Raw genomic sequence first — 14,934 nt, 5'->3', positions numbered from 1 at the left:
AGTACATCGTAACAAAATTTGTTTCAAAAGCTTATTTCTTGAGATATGTGAGAAAATTAAGCCCAATTTGTGACTTCCGAGTTTTGTTGACACGTACTCTAGATTTGGTAGTAATACACTAAATATAAATTGTAATTCGTATAAATTGTGCATAAGTAGCAACTTACTAAAACATTTAACTAGGAAATTCAACGATAAAAAACCATATATTGAACATACATTTTAATAAAAGACGACGTTTCGACGTTTACGTAACGTCACTATCAAGTCAAATAAGAATAAGAAAATAATACGAACTATATATAAATTCATGAAACAATGAAAGCTAATTACAAAAAGAAGATATATGTACAAGAATAAAAGATAATAACAATGATGTAATTACATGAATAATTTTTAATTGAATTAAGGCACGCTTGGGGGGGGGGGGGGGTAGGGGGTAGGGAGGGAGGGCTGGGGGCTTCGCAGTATACTATTTTTAAATGATTGTAGCATCCTTTTACTATGTAAGATATTCATGACCCCCTATTAAGTTATAAGGAACTAGATTCCGTGAAAATTAAAAGGTTTTCGACCCTTCACAAGAGTTTTACTTTTCAGTTACTGCGATCTCGTACCCAGAGTTCACGTGATGACCCTCCTCTCCCACCCCCTCCACCCCACCCCACCCGCCCACCGAAAAACGTACCTGCCCTAAAACGAAATATGAATAAATAATGAGCAAAAAGTACAGGAACCAAGCTAAAAAACTCAAACAGATTGAACATGGCGCACTTGAACACTGTGATAGCGTTCGCTTTTCTTCGCCTTGTGGTGTGTGAAGAAGCTTTTCGTCCAACTGATTCAGGTGTTTTATCGTTTGGAAACTTCTTTCCTCACAAAGACCACAAGCTTTTCGCAGCGAAACTGAAGGACGAAAGAGTCAAATCTTCTGATGAATGCCTGGTTGGCTGCGTCAAAACTCACGGATGTTTATCTGTCAATGTGAACACAACTGGTGATGACCAAGGCTTGTATGTGTGTGAGCTCTTGGCTTCTGACAAATATGAAAACCAGTCAAATTTTAGACCAAGCAAAGGGATTGATCACTACAGCATTGCGGTGAGTCTACGTATCCAGAGATTTAAAACATGTAGTGATCTCTCCTGTTTTTTTTTTTTTTTTTTTTTTTTTTGTTGTTATTATTATTATTATAACCATACCAAGATTAATGTTTTAAATCTTAGTCAAGTTTATGATGACGCGTATATCGGAGCGACTTTTGCTCAACTTTATTCTCGCTCGCTTTACAAAACTAGCTCATCAATAATTTATCTGGATTTTTTTACATATCATAAATTTGATTATCCTAAATTTGGCTAACAGTTTACTGTATTTACATATGTGATATATAACGGCGGAAGTTTAAATCGCATATCGTTACTCGTCAGTCTGATGAGAAAAATCATCGCTAGTACATATAATAATAATGAGCGCAGCGAACGAGTGTAATATTTTTCAACACGAGAAGATAAAACTTCATATCTTCAAGCCAACGTGTAATTTTCTTTTTATTATATAGAAAAATCCACAAAGAAAAACTACGCAGGTTAATCAAAAGGTCCCGGAAAACATACGTTATATGTTACTCAGGTCCCGGATGTAGTTTGTACGAAAAATACGAGTGGCGTATTTCCCAGTAAAACACTCATTATATATGCAGTCAATGTCATTAATGTTGTCCACCGAAAAAAGACATTTAGACATTTACACAGACTAAAAGAAATATCACGTGTTTCATTATGTATTCTTTGCCTCGTGTTCATCAGCCTGAACTTTAAATGCAAAATTCAACTCGTGAATCGAAAATCCAGAATGCCCCGACCATTTCAGTGAGGATTTAAGATGGAGAATGGTATTCACAGCGTTTGTTTTATGCCAGAACGTTCGAGGAAACAAGTGATATTTCTTTTCTTTTTCTAAATGTGTAAATGTGTAAATGTCTTTTTTCGGTGGACAACGTTAATGACATTGACTGTATACAAGAGAATGTTACTTCATATTCTCTTGTTATATATTTGTAATTTTATTGGGAGACTATCCTATAGGTGGTATCTATCACCGGTGTAGTTCTCCTCATCAGTTGATTGGAAGCATATAATAAATAAAATAAATAAAATATTAGTCCATTCAGTTGACAAAATATTAATATTTACACCGTTAGACTCCATGTGAGGAGAAACCATGCAAGCATCAAGACAAGTGCATTCCATTCTATACAAACAACACCTACAAATGTATACCAGGTACGTCCACAAGTAGTTCCTTCAAAGCTTTAACTCATCTCTTAATGAATCCACATTGAAAACTCATAATGGGGTAACTCACAACATCCTTAATGGAGTGAAGTGTTTATTTGAAGAGGGCTTACAAAGGAGTATTTTCGCGCAATTAAATTCAGTGCAGTCTACTTCAATCTTTGATTCTTAGCATTGAATATCTTTTGCTGTTCGGCGCTCAGTTTTGTTTTTGCTTGCTTCGGCGTGATTGTTTCTCGAGAGTTAGTTTGCATTGTCGATTGATTTGCGATGAATTCGAATAGCACGGCGGCATATTGTAGCAGCCTCGTACGCAGTCGTTTCTCTTGTCTTATTGATCTCACGCTGTGGGTGATGGGAAGGATTTAGTGAGTTCGCGGTGCATCACGGGAAGGAAGGAAGAGAAAAGCGAAGCATCACTTTTTTCTCTCTCCTTCCCAAAAGCCATCGCGCGCATTAAAAAAGCGTGAGTGACGACTGGGTACGAGTCTGATATTGTAGGGTGTTGAAGGGTGTTGTTGTCGTCCATGAAAGAAATAAACGATGCTCCAGGAAACAGAATGATGGTGATACCAAGTACACTCAACCAAGTAAAAGACTTAATTGTTCTTATCTTTTGTTATCGTGAACATTCAGGTTGTGGTCAAGGGTGGCTACAGTTTGATAACAACTGCTACTTCTTCAATCATGATCCAAGTAAACCAGCGCATTGGAATGATGCAGCTAATGTATGCCAGCTTCTCGGTGGCCACCTTGTTGATATCCGTAACGAATATGAATGGCAGTTTGTGAAAAGCAATCTTAAACGAGCGGGCGATGCGTATGCTCAGTATATCATCGGCATGACAGATGCAGCAAGTGAAGGTCACTGGAAGTATACCGATGGCACTGCTGCCTCATTCTTCAAATGGAACGCAGGTGAACCAAGTGGAGGTACGAGTGAAAACTGTGGCAGTATCTTTTCTGACGCTAACATTGGTAGTTATAATGATGGATCGTGTACCTACAACTATGGAAGGTTCATTTGCAAGAAAGGTGCAGGACAGTAAAGCTACCGCAGGCCAGTGCAGTAGCTAGAGTAGAGGCTGAGACGCCCCTGGCCTTCTCGTTCCCCTTACTCCCTCACTGGTCCCACATATCAAATTTAACACCGTCGGAAGTTGTTCGAGCATGGCACTTTCGCTTCAATTGAGCATGAAATTTGAAATTAAGGATTCCAAAGAATACTTTTTTTTGTACACCAGAAAAATATTGCACAGTCACGCCTATAAGCGTCATTCTTTTCATCTCATTTCTTTTTGCACGTGTTTCTCAAGGGTTTTTCTAGTTGTGTTACTCAGACAATAGCAAACCAATCGCCGTTGCAGCAGTTTTCTCAATGGAATTAAAATCTTGTCCCACAAACAACTACACAGTACTACAAGGATAACGAGGCAATTTTCTTTTATTTTCTCGGGACATGAAACAATCAAAGCAATCTATGATCAATTTTCCGGGACTGATCCGGAGATCCAAATTCTGAGATATTCTAGATACTTTGTTGAGCTTGTAGGACATAGCAAAGCTTAGCAACGGTAAGTAAGGGGAGTCGGAATTATGAATAACCAGTTTCAATACCTTTTTCCATATTGGTATAGTCACCATGACGACAAATATTTCATCAAACCTTTTCCATGATTGTGTTTTCGTTTTCCGCCTGCAATGGTTGAACCCCATGTTCAATTAAGGGGATGAATTTACGAAACAGGTCACGTGACTAAGTTGTTAATAAGCATTTATTCAATTTTTCCTAACTACGCTGGAAAATATTAAGTATGAAGGGAAAAAAGTGTGAAGAACTCGACGCTATTTGAAATTTGTGTTTTTCTACCTTAAAGGTCACGTGACTGACTAAAGTCAAAATACCATGCTTAAAATTTCGGGAATAGACCCCTTGCAGTACTTTGGAACGCAGCTCAATCTGGGGGACATAACAATAGGTTCCAATTCTCAGGAGATTGGAATTCTTTTGTCCCCCAGATCGAGCTGCTGCTTTGACGTCACATGCAAGGGGTCTGTCTATTAGAGGGATATTACTTCGCCCGTGAAAGAATAGTCAATGTTGGTAATACATCTAGTAGTAGACACTCACTCCATTGTTTTCTTTTGTGTTACTTTGACTGTTACTCACTAAGTATACTACTTAGTATAGGAAATCGTACGATCTCGAGTACAATTTGGAAATTAATAGACACGAGTAATGTTTTGAAAGTTCTTGTAATTGCACGAGCCTTTGGGCAAGTGCAATTAAAGAATTTTCAAAACATTACGAGTGTCTATTAATTCCAAATTGTACGAGAAGATCGTGCGATTTTTTGTTTATAGTTCACTCAACAAAATTTCGACAGTAAAAAATGCGAAGCGACGCCGTTCATCTTTGTCTATTTGGCGGCCGATTTCCAGTCCATCGTGCAACTGAAATGCATAAAAAAGATTAGTTCTTACGGCTTTAAAATTTTATTTATGTTTTTTAAGTACAAAATGATAGAAAATAATTGTTTTGACATCGTTTTGGCCGTGTTACCATAGCGACTTAATTCGGTACTCCTATGGAGTACAATTAACGCTATAATTGTACTCCTCTCGACCAATCAGAGTCGAGTAATTTTGTTGAGTGTACTATAACAATATGTAATTGTTTCACGGGCAAATATAATCACTCTACCAGTCGACATTCGACCAACGAGATAAAACTTACGTAACTTATGTTCTAACTATGAATAAAGCAATAAGAGCTAAATGAAGCATTGATTTTCTCTTGTTGCTTTCGGGTTTTTTCTACATTTGTATCTCTTGTTTTGTCTAGGCCTACAAACTCCTAAATATCGTCAAGCAATTATTACATTTGTTTTTTGCGAGACCCCCTCTCCCCCCCTCTTTTTCATCTTCATGACCTAAATAGACTATTGACTCTGTGTATGAATTCGAGCCAAACTACAAGGACTGCAGATAAACTTAAAAAGTGGGGGGGGGGGGGGGGGGGGGGGGATCTAAGATTGGAAAATATGAGAGACTAGTATGCTAAGAGGGAAATACGAAATACTTAGTCCTTGTTAGTCGAAGGGAGAGTTATAGGTGAAAGAGTGAGAAAACCCGCCCATTACAGTTTGGGCTGCCTGTGGTAGTATCGTAGCAATTGACGTGGAATTATGGGATAGGTCACAAACACATCAAGACGCGAAGATCGAGAAGAAGGTTGTTCTGTTTACTCTTTGAGAAAAACCTCGAATTCGTACGCTTTTTGCTGCTATTAATGCATTTGAAGATCACTCAAACCTTCTTAATAGATTTAGGCTCCATAATACGTATTTTTAGTAGTAGTCATAGCTAGTATTATACAAAGATGGCTTCACAAGTTCATCTGTGGTTGCGAGCAGAAACCAAAGAAAACGAGCAAAGAACTCATCTTACTCCTCAAAAATGCCGAGAACTTCTTCAATCAGGTAAATATTGTAGAATAATGGATCATCTTCTATTTTCGAATCGAGAAATCTTGAATGATTCATAGTAGAGTTTGTAGACTTGACTAACAAATGATGCAAGTTTGTCTTGCATTTTTTCCGATGAGTCATTGCGTCATACTCTCCTTTAAGAAAAATTCTCATGAGGTTTGTTTGGTATTCTCTAGTTATCTTCCTCGTGTTTTTATTTCAAATCAAAAAATCTTTTAGTTTATCTTGTAAATCTGTCGGCTGCATAGAAGTCAAGTATTCGTTGGACATCTTATGTAATAGCACCAAATCCTTTACTCTTACTCTGTCCCCAGACAAAAATCTAATTGATGGGTTGCAAGCATTCCAAAGAGTGTTAATTGGTGCTGTTAACAATGGATGCTAATGAGAAATTTCTGGATGCCCATATCTAAATAAATAAGATTGGGGGTTTACGAAAAAACGATTGGATGATTGAGCCGAAAAAGACACTGTAAATTGTTTTCCCCCCCTAACATTAATATCAACAGATTTTGTGTCAAAATGTAAGTTTATGGCAACAGCCCAAAGGCTTTCCAGTGTGTTGGGATTTCTGCAGTAAAGAAGTAAAAAAAAATTACATGTTTATTGTTCGGATTTATAAAAAAAAGAGCACAGGTGGGCGGAGTTTTTTAAATTTATTTACTGACTTTTTATTATTAACAAAAGTATAGAATTTCGCTTCGTACCAAATTGAGGGAGACTGGGTTCAAAATGAAAGTAGTGCCCGTTACTTTTTTTCGTTTTGATTTTTAAAAACTAGGTGGAATAACAAATGATAATAAAAAAACAGGCGGCCCAAAAAATGAAGCAGGCGGGGACGATAAACTTGTAATTTTTTTTACTTGGCATAAAGGCCTATTTTATTGCAAGCATCAGACCCCTTAAAAGTATGGCTTGGACAATACCTTTATAATCAGGAGATGTAACTTATCCGGTAAAAGTTTTGATAAATATGACATTATACCTTGCCATCGCTATGACAACATTAAATGAACACCATCCTCAATAAAATCATGACATATATAGTCAAGCTATTTCAAAAGATATGGTCATTTTGGTTTGCAGTGATATATCTTATAATTTATTATCTTTATAGGGTTTAAAGTCACAGTAGAGTTATCAAAGCAGAGAGTATTTGAGGATGAGGCATACAAAGAGTAAGAACATTTGAAGATATAAGCAGTTTTCATGAGTGGTAACCTTTTTGAGTTCCAAATTACTGCAAGTTTTCATTTGCTAGGGTTAGCCTCATTTCAGTGTCTAAATATTCACAAATACCAACGGTAAAGTACCAACGGACCCTTTACTGGAACATATGAATATTTTTCTCATGATAGAGGCTAACCCTGAGCAACAGAGAACTTAAAACTGGAGTACTCAAATGCATTCCATTGTTATGGCATGTTGTGCTAAGTATGTGCATTTTCCCCACTCATACAAAAACTGCTGAACAACAATTATAGATTCACAGCTTGTTTGTGGATAATGTATTCCAATTTTTTTCCCTGTCTACTTAGGATTCAAGGGATAAACATTGTTCCTGAAGGTTCATGGCCTAATGCACCAAAAGATGCTTACATATTAGGGATTAAAGAACTGCCCAATTCCAATGAGCCAATTACTCAACAGCACGTCTATTTTGCACATGCATATAAGGTACATATCTGACTTTGTTACCACTCTTTTTATAGACTATATCACTAGTCTGTCAAAGCAATGCATTTTGAGAATGTTAACTAAGTTAAATAACACCAAACAAAAGAACAACAAACTATTGCCTGGTGAAGACTAGCAGTAGTAGTTGGAACATCACAGTCCACCTAACTGCGACAACTGTGAGACAAATACTGTGTAGTTGTTTGTGACAAAAGAATTTGATTCACCAGGAAAACTGTTACAAATGTGATATTTCTGGGTAAGAATCATTAATTAACCTCTACATCACATTTAATGTATCAACTTTACCTATGCCTTATCTTCTGTTCCTTGTAGTATCAAACAGGATGGGCTAATCTGCTCAATCGCTTTAAAAAAGGTGGTGGTAGTGTCTTGGATGTTGAGTATCTGACTAATGAAAAGGGTAAGGAAATTCTGACTTTAGCTTATACGACACAAGAGTATTTGTCATTTTTTAATTGCTTTTATTTTGACTTGTTTTTTTTTTCAATTGAGCAAGGGTTTTCATTCTTCCCTCCTCACGTTCTTTTTAGGTCAACGTACAGTGGTTGCTTTCCCTCATATGGCAGGGTTTACTGGCATGGCTCTCGGCGTTCTATCCTGGTGTCACAAATTGTTACAGTAAGTTATGGGTTTGGTGTTAGATTAATTCTGACCACTGTTTTCATTGCTACCACTGATCAGGACAACAGTCGCTACAAAAAAAAAGGCAGTAGAGTTTTGTCAATCAAATAAAAGAGTACTATTTGATTGACTGTAGTCTATCTCTTGACTGTCTCAATCAGTATGTAGCAATGAAAACATTGGTAAGCACTTACTCATTTGAATCAAAATCTCTTAGAGTGACTGATCAATGAATAATACTATTCTTAGCCCAAAATCCTCAATGCCTGGAGTGAAGCCATTTGCAAGTGAACAGTTGTTGGTCAATCATGTTAAAAAGCAAATCGAAAAAGTTTCAGAAATCAAAGGTTTGTGGCAAGGACTGAAATGGACTGTTTGTTAGTTGTATATAAACTGACTTATCGATATTTGTAACAAAACTACGCTTTGCTTCGGGAAACATAGAGACTCTCATGAAAACCAAAGTTTTTCCCTCGAGACCAGTTGATTTCATGCACGTAAACATTTGACTTGCAGTAGCCACATGTGATCATAGAGCCCCTGTCTTTAACCTCGTGAACCTGTAAAAAACCCTCAAAGCACAGGAGAGAACTAACAAGCAACTATACTTAATATGATATTGAGTACTGGAATATATCCATGGCCGCAGTAGTAAAAGGTGGCATGTTAGTAGTAGCACAAATCACCTGTATGTGTTAGTATATGTTGGAGTTACTGCTGTTGTATGTGTATATTGGTTTGATTTTTCTCTTATACAAGTGTGGTAAAAGAGATTTATAGTGCCCCAGCTGATGTATAAATGATGTAAATCCATTTTACCTCTATTGCGGAGTGTGTTTATAGCCTCCTAATCCAGAGGCTGAAGTTAAAGCTTTCAATGCGAGATCAAATAATTTCTCTGAGTTTCCTGCTTTTCCTCCCTCCGTAAAAATCAACTACTAAGATTCCAATCATTGGAATCTTAGTAGTTGATTTTTACAGAGGGAGGAAAACCAGGAAACTCAGAGAAAATACCTCAAAGCACAGGAGAGAACCAACAAACAACTCTACTCACATAAGTTGCACCAGTGGGAGGCAACACATTAGCTGTGCACACTACCCACCACCCATACTTCCATGATAGATTACGGTTTGTTGATCTTAAGCCAATCAGCAGACATTCAGTAATGAAAGTGATGGGGTAATATTAGACAGTTTGCATGTTTTCATAATTCTATTGCAATAAGAAGTAGTATAGGGAATGGGGGTTCCAGCGCAATCTCAACACGGGGCAAGACCCGTGTCAAAAATCCACCTACGGAAACAACCCACTCCAAGTGTGGTTGGGGGCAACAGCGCAAATATGTTAGTCTATATATGGAGTGCGAAGATTGTAAAGAGTTTGTTTATGATTTCTGTGTAAAGTGCTTGAAACCCAAGTTTGTACCTACTAAACCAAATAAGTATATTTGTTGTGGTAAGAAAATGCAAATAGAAGACGACACGTCAGCACAGTGTTACGAGTGCGGTAAAAATATTCGTAATGCCGTACCAAATGCTACCAGAGAGCAATATTACGCCAATGGAGGTCGTAAGAAAACACCTTATAAGAGAATAAAATACTTTAGGGACTGGATGAGTCATATCCAAGGTTATCGACCGGTATATCTTGACGAGCAAGTAAAGAAGAAAATCATAGACCACTTAGAAGAGCCAACCCCGCAAAGTCTACGGAAGACATTGAAAAAATTAAAACTAGGGAAATATTACAAAGCTATTCCCTATCTTTTGTCTGAAATTACCGGTAAGTCTATTCCTGAGGTTTCTGATATGACAAAAGCCGAGTGGATGTTTTGTCGGCTGGATAAGGATATTCCTTATTACCCTGACGTAATTTACGAAATATTTTACAAAATTGACCCCAACCACCCCCTGTTAGGATGGATTCCGAGAAAATAAAAATGCAAAACTGGCGTTTATTTTGCCAGAAACCCCACTGGGGAATGCATCGCGCAGAACACCAAGCTATCCCCAGTGGGGTTTTTTTGCATTTTGGGCTTACGGGGCTTATTTCATCCCGCGCCAGAGGCCCTCTAGTACATACACATATATCTTTCTTACGACCCACCAGAGGGTGAACTCCGGACAGCGTCCCGAGACACCCCCTGACTTTTCCAACTTTTCCAATCGCGAAACCCCCCATCGCGGGGTTGAATCGCACTTTCTACCCCTCCCCCCACGGTTGCTGTGAGTGGGGGAGGCTTTTTTTCACTCACAGCAACCGGTCCAAATGCGTCTACAGCGAGGCTCGAACTCGGGACTTTAGGCCTCCCCAGCCCCAAAGTCCACGATCACAAGCGAACGCCAGACACATCTGGACGCTTATGTATGTGAAAATTATTATATTTATGTCTTACACTCTAATTTGCATATTTTCTAGACTGACGTTCGATATGTAAATAGAATCCCGTCACGCTCTTTTCGAAGCAGATGTTTACTGAGCAAGCTTTCTTTGAAGCTCTTCTTTCGCTTCTTGATAGATCTTTTTGCGAGATTCCTCGGAAAGATCTTTTACGACTGTTTTTTTGTTCCTTATGTCCGACTTTAATTTCTCGTACTTTTCCTCTTCGGCTAAGATAAGCGAGAATTCTACGTCGTCTATCTTTCTGTCACGCAAAGCCTTTGAGACAAGGTCAGTGATCGTATTTACTTTAGCCCTTGACAGAGCTATTGTCGTGTCGTGTTTTGATATTTTGCTTGACAACTGTTTCATAACGCCTGTTGTAACAGCCGAAATAATACCGCAGACGGCGCCGACGCTAGCCAAAGGAACTCCAACGATTATTCCCGGTCCAGTAAGCGAAGTAGCAACGCCAGAGCCTGTTAACGCCACGGACATGGAGCCGGAAGTTATCGCGATTTTATGTAATATGCTTCGGGCTCTAGCATACTTTTTCCTGACCTCCTCATAGTGCTTCGTTTGACCCTCTAAGTAAGCGAGGATTAGATTTGCCTTATTCAAGCGGAAGTTCTCGGCATTCAATTCATTGGGTTTTGTAGGTAAATCAGGATAGAGTGGAGGTGCTGATGGTATAACATCCATTATATATACTAATGTACGACGCTTTTGGGAATGATATTGAGGAGCAGCCACATCACGACAACCGGGATTACTGGAACTGGAGGGCCTTTAGGAAGATGTTTCCGCATGCAGACCCTAGTAAGTTCGAAAGGAGACCCGATGGGATTTACTATAACGGCTCTAGGATGTACAGCAACGAGGATTTGAAACCTACGCTGGTCGATCAGATAGACAATCAACTGAAGAATTCTGGTTATGTTAAACCCACACCAACACATCCAAAACCCGTGCAAGGTTGGTCAAAGGAATTATTGCTTGGTACCGGTACTTATCCGATACCCGCGGTTTCATTTGATAAACATCCAAGTTTGGATTTGACATTGAACATGCGGATCTCTAACAAGCATTCCTTTCCGTTAAAGGTGCGAGATATCTTCAAAAACGTGCCCATTAATCATACCACCGCTAAGGAATCTCACGAATGGTTAAGTGGTCCTAATATGCGTTATTGGCCGCAGCAACTAAACTTTGCAGTTTGGTGTGCCACTAGCGGCTGTGGTGTAAGCGCAAGCTTGATGAAGAATTCAATATTTATGTTTCATTTTCACTTCACGGTTAGAAGAATACTGCATGAAATGGGTGTTATTGCGCTGCCGGGAGATGCCACGTTTTATCCAAGAGATAATAAATACAGCGTGCCGGCTTATGACAGACTCTGTAAGGAGTTTGACGTTGTAGGGAAGGATTTCCGATGCACTGCCGGCGCTAACAATGGTCTGGGACATATTTGGGCTTATTGGGGGATTGGCGGACACGAGCTAAGCGATAAGGAAGTTCATGCATTGCGGCTACGGTGGAACACGGGATATCATAAGGAAACTCACGACAGTAGCACCTTCTTTGAACCAAACGCTAAGACCACTAAGGAAGTTAGAGACGGGCCTCTGTTCAAAGACGAGGGCGGTAAGTATGCAGGGGCTAATCCACTGATTATCAAAATTACCAACGACGAGCAAACAAAGCAATATCTTAATTTCATACCCCCAGAAGGTAAAGGACTAACCAAAGCCGGCCTTGCCCGTTTAAACCGCAGCATAGAAGCTTACGTGTATTCTATCCTTGGAGCTCAGGTAAACACCCGATCCAGCATAATCGGAAATACTGGCGCCGCAGAAGAAACGCGAGCCGAAGCCTTGATCTTATTTGAAAGTTCAATCTTGGAGGGCGACATTAGCAAGGGCGTACAGCGTTACCAACTAGCCATACAAAATTCTAAGGCGAGGTTGGACTACGCAGTAGCCCCGGGTTGTTGGTTAATGCCTAGTAATTTATCTATAAATACTGGTTCTGTAGTAGGATACAACAACAAACTGCAGCGAGCTACTAAGGATATGAAGTTTGGGGTGAACGACGTGAACTCTGACACTCTTAGGAACATTCCTCACTTCGTAGAGAAGCCAAAAAAGTCACACGAAACGAAGCTACCCGTAGTTAAGAAACCATCAAAGAAGGTCCTGCCTGCGATACCTGAGGAATATGACCATAACTTACTAAAGGCCGGCCTAGCAGCTGCAAGCATTGGTCTGAGTTATTATATATGGCGATGAACAACCCCTACGTAACTGGAGTAGATTGCGTTTATACGACTTACACAGGCGAGAAAAAATACACCCAAGCATCTTGGGTTGATGTCACGGGGGTGTCCGTGGATTTGAACTACTCCGGAAAGAAGTTGATATTATGCAGCATTTCTTTGGGGGCCGTTAGCAGTGCGAATATAGGATTTCGTTTCTGTGACGACAATGGAGTATTACAGCCCATGCGCGCGAAGACGAACAACAGAGAGCCCACGCATTTCTCAGTAGAGCCGCCAACGAATAGCTCTGAGAATCTTTCCGTTTGGACTTTCCACATGGTTGCTGATTGCCACGGGAAGGTAAAGCTGCAGATAAGAGTAGATGACACCGGGAGTGTTTGCATAAATAGCATAGAAAATCAAAGGAATACTGTCTATAACCACATGACCATCAGCACTTTGACGGTAATGAGCCTCTAGAAGGGAACTTGTTCCCTGTAATATATGAATCCATACGTGAGGGAAACGCGTTATACCCACCGCTTAGATGAAGAGGGATATGACAACGGCGCTTGGCATGACGTTGGACTGTGGGTTGAAGTTGGGGGCACTGCATTGGTCATTTGCACTATTAGCATTAATGCAAATACGCATGCGAATGTGGGGTTTAGGCTTATCGATGAGAATAATAAGCCCCTGCTTCCTTATCGAACTTCAACGAACACCAGGAAAGTTACCCATTTTTCGATGGAGCCCTACACTAGGTCCACTGAAGACCTAACGCCAGCAACTTTTCATATGCTAGCCAATTGTAAATATGCTAAGTTGCAAGTCACTTCTGATGACGGCAAGTTTGGGATAAATCGCATAGGTCGCAGGCCCGCTAATGCAGCCTGGAGTCATAAGCCCATTTCTACCATGAGTGTGTTGCCGCTGGTTCCAAATTACCAGGGCGGTGCTAATACCGTCTTTTATTATCCTCAAAGCAGGACACCGTCCGATGAGAAGGATAAGATCAAGCCTTCATCTTCTTCAGGAGGACCACCCCAATAGCGACGACTAATATCCAAATGTTATTCCCCACGAACTTCAACAGTTCACCGCCGGCCCTAAGTGCCAAGGAAACAACCGAACCCAGCAGCCCAGGAAGACCGGCTGCCATCTTTTTTCCTAAGTCCGTCAGCCCATTGCCTAATTTCTTTACGCCCGCGCCCGTAGCCTTAAGCGCGGATAGGATAACTCCTACTACGGTGCTAATAGCGACTGCAAATGCCAGCGGAACGCCATACTTCAAAAGGGCTCTTTTTACCTTTTCCTTGGTAGTAAGCCCCAGCTCCTTTTCCAGGTTGTCCTTTTGCGCCTGTAATTCCGCGACTCTTTCCTGAAGGGTTTCTACTTCCTTTTGAGCTGCCTCCCTTTCCTCTTCAGTACGAGTTTGGTCATTGATTATTTCCTGCTTTTCGGATATGTTTTTTTCCAGGTCTTCGATGGCCTGATCTCTTTGCTGGATTTGCTCTTCTTTAATGTTGATTTCAGCAACTAACTGCCGCCGCTCCACCAAAGAACCCTCTATGGTGGTACGTAAGTCCTTGGCTTCTTCCTTGCTTATATCCAGGCCTTGCAGGGCGAGATTGAATGCCCTTTGGGCGCTGTCTTTTTCGCGAAGAGAAATGTCTCTTTGTTCTCTAAGTTCTAATATGCGTTGATTCTTGTCGTCAAGTTCTCTCTTTTGAGCATCAAGGAGTAGTCGGTTTTGCCGTATGTAATCTGCTTCCCTTTCCTCCATCGCTTGCTTTAGCTCTTCTACTTCCCTTATCGCCTCAAGACCTTTTTGTTGCCGCTGCATTATGGTCTTAACTCTTTCGACGGCTTCGTCAATATTCTCACTATTTTCTCTCATTCTTTCGGGTAAGTTGGGTTCTCCTAATGTCTTTCTAAGGGTTGGAGGAATATTTTTATCTGCGTAGTATTTACCATTTATGTCCCTGATGACATATGGATGAGCATTAGACCTATTTAACCTTGCTACTATGACTTCCCTACCCCATTCGTTATCCGCGTCGAACATTACTTGGACTTTGTTTGGTTCCCAGTTTGGGAATTCTTCCTTGATCCTATCAAAGTCGTCCGGGGTTTCTTCCATGGATTCATCCATTTGTTCCTGAACCTTACTAAGCCATGCAGCGC

General features: G+C 40.1%; 2 protein-coding genes across 3 annotated transcripts in view; both read left to right on the top strand.

Moving 5' to 3' along the window:
* The first annotated feature begins 765 nt into the window (after window positions 1-765).
* LOC116297820 (C-type lectin domain family 4 member E-like) lies at window positions 766-5,066 on the top strand. The gene is made up of 3 exons (XM_089034128.1): window positions 766-1,101; window positions 2,204-2,285; window positions 2,934-5,066. The coding sequence occupies exons 1-3, from the start codon at window positions 766-768 to the stop codon at window positions 3,344-3,346; spliced, it is 831 nt and encodes a 276-aa protein (XP_088890254.1). The 3' UTR covers window positions 3,347-5,066.
* Window positions 5,067-5,499: 433 nt separating this feature from the next.
* The window catches only part of LOC116298760 (uncharacterized), a 30,257-nt gene continuing 20,822 nt past the window's right edge, over window positions 5,500-14,934 (top strand). Inside the window, exons 1-6 of one of the 2 annotated variants that reach the window (XM_089034391.1) lie at window positions 5,500-5,779; window positions 6,906-6,966; window positions 7,327-7,465; window positions 7,802-7,889; window positions 8,020-8,107; window positions 8,360-8,457. In XM_089034391.1, coding sequence (XP_088890517.1) covers window positions 5,680-5,779; window positions 6,906-6,966; window positions 7,327-7,465; window positions 7,802-7,889; window positions 8,020-8,107; window positions 8,360-8,457 — 574 coding nt within the window. In that variant the 5' untranslated portion in view covers window positions 5,500-5,679. Of the gene's footprint in view, window positions 5,780-6,905; window positions 6,967-7,326; window positions 7,466-7,801; window positions 7,890-8,019; window positions 8,108-8,359; window positions 8,458-8,488; window positions 9,894-14,934 lie in introns of those variants that run through there. The other variant, XM_089034393.1, reaches the window with a different exon arrangement.

This window comes from Actinia tenebrosa, unplaced genomic scaffold (assembly GCF_029948245.1).
Source record: "Actinia tenebrosa isolate PJP-AT-01 unplaced genomic scaffold, QUT_ActTen_1.0 PGA_scaffold2__45_contigs__length_23673736, whole genome shotgun sequence".
In the NCBI taxonomy this organism is placed as follows: Eukaryota; Metazoa; Cnidaria; class Anthozoa; order Actiniaria; family Actiniidae; genus Actinia; species Actinia tenebrosa.
Note: the sequence above shows the minus strand (reverse complement) of the source record. Positions and strands in the feature narration are given on the sequence as shown.

Excerpts from the sequence above, each read along its gene's own strand:
- LOC116297820 (XM_089034128.1), top strand. The coding sequence starts at position 766 with ATGGCGCACTTGAACACTGTGATAGCGTTCGCTTTTCTTCGCCTTGTG. Across the intron at positions 1,102-2,203 it reads TTGATCACTACAGCATTGCG|ACTCCATGTGAGGAGAAACC; the intron begins GTGAGTCTACGT and ends TTACACCGTTAG. Across the intron at positions 2,286-2,933 it reads CACCTACAAATGTATACCAG|GTTGTGGTCAAGGGTGGCTA; the intron begins GTACGTCCACAA and ends GTGAACATTCAG.